General features: G+C 26.2%; 1 protein-coding gene across 1 annotated transcript; it reads left to right on the top strand.

The window, feature by feature from the left end:
* The first annotated feature begins 1,804 nt into the window (after window positions 1–1,804).
* LOC100169525 (tRNA (cytosine(34)-C(5))-methyltransferase) lies at window positions 1,805–8,965 on the top strand. Its single transcript, XM_008189846.3, has 16 exons — window positions 1,805–2,000; window positions 2,127–2,213; window positions 2,313–2,518; window positions 3,173–3,350; window positions 3,429–3,513; window positions 3,576–3,716; window positions 3,975–4,098; window positions 4,170–4,300; window positions 4,781–4,973; window positions 5,054–5,281; window positions 5,686–5,818; window positions 6,680–6,757; window positions 6,882–7,023; window positions 7,099–7,248; window positions 7,977–8,042; window positions 8,781–8,965. Exons 1-16 carry the CDS (start codon window positions 1,932–1,934, stop codon window positions 8,837–8,839), a joined length of 2,070 nt encoding a protein of 689 aa, XP_008188068.1. The 5' UTR covers window positions 1,805–1,931; the 3' UTR covers window positions 8,840–8,965.
* The last annotated feature ends 498 nt before the right edge of the window (window positions 8,966–9,463 follow it).

Below are 9,463 nucleotides of genomic sequence, written 5' to 3'. Positions count from 1 at the left end.
CGATTTCAAGTAGACTTGATGACGATATTCAAATCTGTTTTCAGAATTTTTATCGCTTCATTAGATCAATTGGTATGTTTGGCAAAAAAACACGTCCAAAATACTATGTCACGCGTGTGTTAGACGAAAACAGAAAATCACGGTATCGAATCCCCTTAACATACTTAATCTAATAAGTAATATTAGTATACCTACAACTACACTGATGTTTTAACTTTAAAAAAAAATGATTGTGAGTAACTATATATAAGTTTTGCGTTTTTAGACAATTTTAGTGTCTGCTCCAGGTTGGGCCCGGGGCCCCCCAAATGTATGTAAGCTTTGGGGCCCGTGTGCGCGGCACGCTCTGCACACCCGGTTTTTGCGGCACTGTATTAGAGTTAATTGATCTATTATTAAACTTTTAAGAAACAACATTATCTGTGTTCTCTTGTTAGTTTTTTATGATATTTTAATTTTTAATTGAGTTATGAGTAGGCATATTAAACATTAATATTCGAAAATGTTCATAATAAATTCACCTAAAAATTATAATAACGTAACAAACCAACGAGAGAGCACATTACACAGATAATGTTGTTACCTAATATAGTTTGATTGTAGGTCAATTCACTCTAATATCAAAACTAACAGCAAACTATACAGAAATATACAGAAACTGGCGAACGATTTGCTATGTCGTCCGCGTGTATGCGACGTCCTTCTTGAGAGCACGTCACACTCGATATAGGACGTGGTTGTCACGGACCTCGGTCTTACAAAATACATACGTAGGTACATATAATACATATGTACAAAAACTGTTTTGCGAGGGACAATTTTACTCCCTCTGTATTTATAGTAGAATTACCAAAATTCCACAATCCATAGGAAATAATATTATGTGTGTCGTGTTTTCAATTATTTTGATAGAACTAACCAATAATTTTTAATATCTAATGAAAAAAACATAAAAACCTAATGTTCTCAAACTGATTATTTTTACTGTGTTTTACATATTTTGTAAGTTGGAGTCTCGGAGACAACATAGCTAAAACGGTTAAACAAGGGGGTGTACAATTTTTAATGGACATTCACATATTATATTCATATTATATCATATTATACATGTTGTATTGTGAACAAAATTTGGTCTCCAGGGGGAGGGGGGATATGACTCCATAACCCCCCACCCACTGTAGATAGGTACACCACCGACTCAGGCTGTAGTTATAGTTAAGACTTAAAATTTATATAATATAATATAGTTGAGAATATTATCTGTGAAATATAGTAAACTAATAATAGGTATACCTATATGACTAATTATTATTCTATATAGTTGTAAAAAACAAATTGGCAACTACCTATGTCTCGAATCAAAAATATAAATTTTTTTTAGAATTATCTTGAAATCTATTTTTTAAATTTGAATTAATATTTGACATTTTGGCAATCTAACATTATAACATATTATGTTGAAATTAGTTACAATTGTATAGTGTATAAGGGTACCAATTGTTGTACCTATAAGGTCTACCCACCTTTAAAATGATAATTTACTCGTTTTTACCTACCGCTGTTTCCTCGTTGTTTTTTTATCGATTACCATTGAAACAGGCACAAGTAAATTTAAAATATTCATATTCACAACGATCTGTAATTGGTACCTATAATATAGTGCTTTCCTCTTGGTAGGTGGCAACAATAAAAGTAATTAGTAAGCGATGTGCCGATGCGTAACGGTCGAAATGAACGTGTGTGTGTGAATATGTTGTTATCATTCCATTGATATTTGATAATAATGTCGATACTGTATTCTGTGATACTGGTTTAGTTTTGTTTTGAATTCCACACTTAAAATTACACGTGTTATTTTAATGTTCTAATGTCAATTCCTTAATCCTTATTGTTTGTATTCATAAAATTAATTTTGCTCGTATTATAATACAATGGGTAACAGGAGACATGCCGGTTCAAATGCAAGCTTTGCGAAAAGGAGACGAAAAATGAAAGAAGGAGTAAATTTTTATTTTTATGTGATCAAGATAATATACTATAAAAATTCATTTTTTTCAATAAATTATACTCACGTTTTACGTTACTAAATCTTATACCTAGTTTTGTGCTTATATATTTGATTTCAGTTAGATACTAAAAATCCTAATGAAGATAATCGTAGTTCTTACGAAACAACAATACGAGACAATGAAAAATTTGTACAGTATTATAAGGTATTAATAATAAATATTTTTAAGAGAATTAGTACCTACTTATATATGTTTTATTGTATTATATTTATATTGTAATAAATGTCATTTAATTTATTTAAGATGCAAAATATTTGTTCAGAAGATGAATGGAACACATTTTTAGAAGTATTAAAAACTGACTTACCTACTTCATTTCGCATTACTGCTAGCTGTGACGTAGAAGCAAAAATACTGTTGAAATTAGTTGAAGGTGTTTTTTTTACAGATTTGCTCAAAGGAGAGCTAAATGATGAACAAAAAAATAGTAAACCTTTTTGTTTACCATGGTTTGTTTAATTTAACTTTCACAAAAATATAAATTTAGTATAATATTTATCTTTAATTATTTCTAGAACACGGATTTGTATGCATTGCATATTTATTCTGGTTGATTGTATGATATTACAAGTAATCACAGAATTTGTTTCTTGACAACAATTTAAACTATATGGTGTATATATACTACATACTGTATGATGCAAATTACAAAATTTACCCATTTTTTTGATTTTAAGGGCTTATTTTAGGATTTTAGTTGCATATATCATCTTTTAGTGCATGTTAATTATTATTGTAAAAATTAGATTTTGATTATTTCGAAATAAATTAATAAGTAGGTATACTTGTAGGTATAAACGGTTTTCTCAAATATATTTTTCTCAAAGGTTAAAACGACCTACAAAACTCAGTTATTTTGAAGAAAAGTATTTTTAGTAGTGTTCCATAATTTTAAATTAATTATTTTAATTAGACATTCTGAAAATAAATATCATTAATGCTAATTTTTGAACAATTTAGTGCATATTTAAGATTTTTTATTGCATATTTGGTTGGTTTTATAATGCATACAAATCCACGCTATATTTATAACCAATAAGTGTTAATAGTCCTATACCAATAATACACTGAACATAATATTATGTCTAATAACATGTATTCAGGTACCCACAACGATTGGGATGGCAATTGAAAATCACTCGTAAAGATATTCGTGGTTCAGAAGCATACTACCGTTTGCATAATTTTCTAATTTCTGAAACTGGAAATGGTAATATTTCTAGACAAGAAACAGTCAGCATGATTCCGCCTTTGTTATTGGATATACAACCCAGTGATAAGGTTATAATTATTTTATCTATAATCATTGCATTGTATATTTACATTTTTTAGGATTAAAACAATTGAAATTTATTTTAGGTATTAGATATGTGTGCGGCTCCTGGTTCTAAAACTGCACAACTTATTGAAGCTTTGTATTCAGGTTCTACTTCTTCTGTTCCAGGTTAAGATTAACTTTTAACATTTTGACTTAATTTTTAACTTAACATTTTTTTTTTAATGTAGATGGATTAATTATGGCCAATGATGTTCATAATGCAAGGTGTTATATGTTAGTTCATCAAGCTAAAAGATTAAATAGTGCAAATGTTGTTATTACAAATCACGATGCTACAGTTTTACCTGTTATGAATTTGGATGAAAATGGTTGGTTTGTTTTTTATAACTTGTGTAAAAAATTTAAAAATTTAAATTTTATCTTATTAGTATAAGTTATATTCTGTTTATTCAAAGTTTGATAGAAATTTAATTTTGATCTACTTTGATTATTATTCATTATTAGTTATTACCTATGAAACATAATTTGCATATTAGGAAAAAAATTTAATTTTAATCACCATAAAAATAAACAAAAGTAAATTAGAATGAAATATTTGCTATAGTAAACAGATATTTTTTTTCTAGGAGATTCCATGCTAAAGTTTGATAAAATACTATGTGATGCACCATGTTCTGGCGATGGTACATTAAGAAAAAATGCAGATATTTGGACTAAGTGGAGTCCTGGAAATGCAAACAACTTGCATGGGTTAGTTTTATTTTGTTTGAAATCACAAAAAAAAAGAATTTATTTGATAAATATGTATTTCATTTTATTAGGATACAGTTTCGTATACTTAAGCGTGGATTAGAACTGTTAAATGTTGGCGGGCGTTTGGTTTATTCAACTTGTTCATTTAATCCTGTTGAAAATGAAGCAGTGGTTCAGCGTATGATGACTGAAGCTCAAGGTATTTTTACTTAATATTTTTATTATTTAATGCAAAATGTATTTTACATTATATTGTAATTTTTTGTAGTATTACATTTAAAGTTTAGACTGATATATATTTAATTTTAAATTGTTCATTATTTTCTCTAAATATTGAAAAACTGCTTATAATATAATCATATTATAAGGCTTTTTTTTTAATATTACAATTTTAATGATTACTTTTGTATTTAATGTGACATTATAGATGTTTCAAACATACATTAGTAGTTACACCAAACTAAAATCATCAACATATATATTGTTCAATTATTTTATGTGTTTTAATTAAGTTTTTATTTCATATAACATCTTTGTAGAACATTAAAAATAAAACTGTTAATAATTTATCTATCATCAACAATACATCAAAAGTACATCATTATAATTATCTAAATATTGCGTAACAGTTTAACAAAACTTAATTCATAATAATTTTATGTTGTTATTTTTGAAATAGGTAGTGTTGTTATTATAAATGCTCATGATAAACTCCCGGGCTTAAAAATAGTAAATGGTCTTTCTAAGTGGATAGTTGTATCAAAGGATTTGGATGTATATAAAACTTTTGAAGAAGTTCCAGAAAAATGGAATACTCAAATTAGACCTCAAATGTTTCCTCCTAAGGAAGATTTATATAATCTGGATAAATGGTAAAATAAATAAAATTGATTTCTGTTTTTATACTATATTTACAAAAATTATTAATTGTATACTTGTTACTTATTTTTAGTATTCGTATACTACCTCATCATCAAGATACTGGAGGGTTTTTCGTAACTCTTATGGAAAAAATTAAGCCATTGCCATGGGAAACATGTGTAAAACAAACTGATGAAGTTGTTGATGAAGTAAAAGTCAATAATTATAAGAGAAAACCAAAAAAAAGGAGATACCAAGGATATAAAGAAGATCCATTTATATTTTTAACTGTTGATGATCCTGTTTGGCCAGAAATTAGGTAATTAAAGTTATTTGTATACTTGTATATTTAAATCAAATGAGACTACTAGGAAGAAAACTTTTTTCGGTCTTATTTATTAAAAATAAAATAAAAGTTCTGATTAAAAAAAATTTTAATTCTGCTTGTAAAAAATATATATTTATTAACACTAAATATTTGAACACATCGTGTTTATAGTTCTATTATAGATGTTTGAATTTTTTAAATACTACTCATTCTGAATTAACCTATTCTTATTTAAATTTAAAATTCAAAGAAAACAATTTAAACTTTTCTGAAGTGCTGTTTAAAGCTATAAAAACGTTAGATGGGATTTTAATTATAAAGTGGCAAGCGAGTATTTTGTATTTTAGGCATCCTTTTCTTAGATACTCTTATTTAATTATAATTTTTTTTAACAGAGACTTTTACGAACTCAATAATTTCCCTATTGAATGTTTACTTACAAGATGTTCTGTGGGTAAAAAAAAAAATATCTACTATACGTCGACATCTGTAAGAGATATTGTTAAGAATAATCAAGACCGTGTAAAGGTAAGCAATTTAATTATTTTATTACATATTAAGTAAAAAAAAAACCTGAATGTGTCGCAGGACACGCGTAGTGAACGAAGTCCCTTTTATATGCAGGTTTGGCTTAATTAATCATTAACGTGCCGGGCTCTCAATCTCTCTACCCACCCCTCTCTTTAATATTGATTATTGATGCAATAAATAAATTTATTTGCAATATATATATTTATTTATTTGTTTTTAAAACATTGTGTTAAACATGCAACAAATTTTGTATTACATATTTTGACATAATTACATTATATTATAAAATATAGAGCCGTACACCATCATTTTATCTATATTTTGAATTATACTATATACCGAGTATTAATAGTAAATATTTGTTAAGATGATCCGGATTTAATTAATATTTTTCAATAATAAAAGACTTTATTTTTAAATATATGTAATAGCAAGATTTAATATTTGCTTTATTTGATTAATTAAACTTTTTTAAATTTAGAACCCTGGGAATAATGCTTTAAATCTATAAACCAAAAAATGACAAAAAATTTGTAATTAAAAAATTTTTTTTGAATAACTGCTTTTTCATATAATATATATTCATTTCATATTCACAATACATATTAGATTAAACAAAATTGCGTATTATACTGTATATGTATTATTTGAGCTTTTTATTATGTCTACTTATGCACGTATTTCATTGTTTTTTTTGCACATAAATGTTCAAGCCCTGATAATAATATACTAATACAGTTATATCTAAACCAGAACAATTTTTTGCTGCTGCAATGTTAATTTTGTATATAAATATTTTTTAATATATATGTGAATTTATTACTGTATGGGAGTACAATTATATTTTTTTTTTTGTAGATTATCAATACTGGTGTTAAAACGTTCGTCCGCTGTGATAATAAATCAATGGAATGTAACTTTAGGCTTGCTCAAGAGGTAATTAATCAAATTTGATTTTCTCTTTTCTTACTTAACTTGATCAACTAACTTAATTATTTTATTTATACCTGGTAATTTGTGTTAAAATTTTATTTATTATTTAAATACCATAATTTTTAAGGGTTTGGCTGGAATATCTTCCTTTATTGGACAAAAAAGGCGATTACAATTAACACGTACTGAGTTGATAACTGTGCTGAAAAATCCAACAATTCCAGTTACATCTTTAGACCAGGCTACAAAAGATATACTAGACAATTTTGGTAATAAATTATTTTACGATTATTCTATTGTTAGTTGTATTTTACTTTATTTAATGATAACACTATTTTAAATAGGTGTTGGTAGTTGTATTCTGGACATGGTGGACAAAGATTTTCCAATTGAGCTAGTTGGTTGGAAAGGATTTTCAACTCTCAAAGCTTATGTAAACGGTGAATGTAGATTACACTATTTGAGATTACTTGGAGTTGATGTCTCAGAATTTGGTAATACTTATTACTTAATATTATCTTAAAACACTTTGTGAATGACATAAAATTTAATTAGAGGTTAATAATATTTCTCATTTGAATTGATGTTGATTATCATTATTGTAACAAGGGCTACAGAATTGGTATTAATATATAATTGAGTATAATAAATTTTCTTTTTATAACCAATTAAAATATAATCAATGGAGCTATAATCTAGTATTAATAATATTAAGGTTAGTCTTAGCATAATAGTTACTTAAGCATTTAAAGTTCGAATTTTGACAAAATGTATCAAATTTAAAATGTAATAATTATTTTGTAGTTAAACATTTATAAAATGTTCAACTTTATAGTTAAAGATTGAAAATCTAAAACAAGGTTCCATGTAAATAGGTTATACATAAATTACTTAATTCACAATAATATCATCAAATATACTTAGTAATATCAATATATATCATAAGCTGCTGGCTGACTGACCGTTTTCGCTCAGAATCTTTTTTCTTATACAATGATATTATATCATTGGATTCAAATTTAACACCATCATGTACCTTACTGTACAGCAAAGTGACATCCACTTACCCACCTTTTTATATTTGAGATTTTAAATTTTATGAATTTTGTTTGTTCTATGGTTAGTGATTTAGTATATCTGTTGTTATTAGAATATTATAAATTTGTATTCAGACATGTATTTGTATTAGTAATTATTAAGCTAAATTATTGTACTATTTTAGATGTGAATAAATTTAAGAAAGAAAATAATGAGGATGGACCAGAAGACAAAAGTGGAATTTGTTTAGGTAAAATTAATTTTGGTATGGTTTTAAGTTAATTGTTTTAATTTTTGTATATTAAATAAAAGCGTTGATTGTTTAATGATTATACAGCTCTTAAAACAATTATCTGTTTGACTTAAGGCTGTTGAAAGCGGACCATTTTTAAGGGGTTAAATTTAGGCAACATTCTATATCGATCAGGAGTGCTATGTGACTGTGTAGTGATTGATCATTAATGTGCGTGAGTTCCCTGAACATTTTATGTAATTAAAGATAAACTACGGCTAAGATTCTTCGAAATCGGTATTGTAATGCGCTCAATTATACATCACTATGTTTTACAAACAAAAAAGGTTTCAAATCATGTGGCTATGAAAGTCACAAAAAGTGAAAAAAACTTCACCCAGTCCCCGATTTTAATTTTGAAATCATATTTGAATTCCTTATTCTCTTTTCCTGGTTTTGTAGTGAATGGATTTTTGATTTTCTGCATTATTTAATTAGTATAGTATCAAATTCATTTTTTTTTTAAATGTACTATATTGTTGTGTTACTAAAAAAAATTATTTCCAACAAAACACAGACAAACAGTGAATAAATTTCAATATTTTTTCAAAATTAAAATTCTAGAAGTATATATATATTTTTCCTATTGATATAAATGCATGATGGAACAACCTGCTTTTGACAGCCTTAAACAATAAGTACAATACAGAATTGTAATATCAGTATTAGATTGAATTGAATTATTTAATGTTTCAGATGAAGTTCCAGAAGTTCAGGTTAAAGAAGAATTAATACAAAGTGAAAAATCAGAATAAACAAAACAATAATATGTATTTGTCGATGTTGTGTTAGGCAAATATTTTTTGTTATAACTACAAATTATAATTTAATTATAATTGATGCAATAACTTTTATTTTAATAAATATTTTACAAAAATAAATGGATATGTTTAATTTCATTTCATTATAAACATGAAAAAATGATCATATTATGTAATTAAAATAAGTATTCTTGTTAGCATAATTACATTGTAAATGCATAACAATTTCATTGTATTATGTAAGGCATAAATCTATGCCAATGCCATAAGAAGACATTGTACCTGCATGTGTTGTCTCTATCTCACTTACCCATTATATAACAAATATTTCATTAAGAAGAATCCATTTTACTCTTGTTATTTTATATATTACAGTGAATTAGTTTAATATCAAATTTAAAGGTTATTATTTACGAATTTTTTTTTTTTTTTGAAGCAAGTAATGAACATTTTAAAATTGTGAATTCCTTTGAATATTACATTATCCATGTTATGTTTAAGTAAGATGGAGAAAACATTGTGGGTGTAACATACTCTTAACATGAACTGTAGATTTTGGTATCTAGGTACTCATTCGAAATTAAAATTATAAGATTTAAAAACGAAGGTATAGCACCT

This window comes from Acyrthosiphon pisum, chromosome X (assembly GCF_005508785.2).
Source record: "Acyrthosiphon pisum isolate AL4f chromosome X, pea_aphid_22Mar2018_4r6ur, whole genome shotgun sequence".
Classification (NCBI taxonomy): Eukaryota; Metazoa; Arthropoda; class Insecta; order Hemiptera; family Aphididae; genus Acyrthosiphon; species Acyrthosiphon pisum.
Note: the sequence above shows the minus strand (reverse complement) of the source record. Positions and strands in the feature narration are given on the sequence as shown.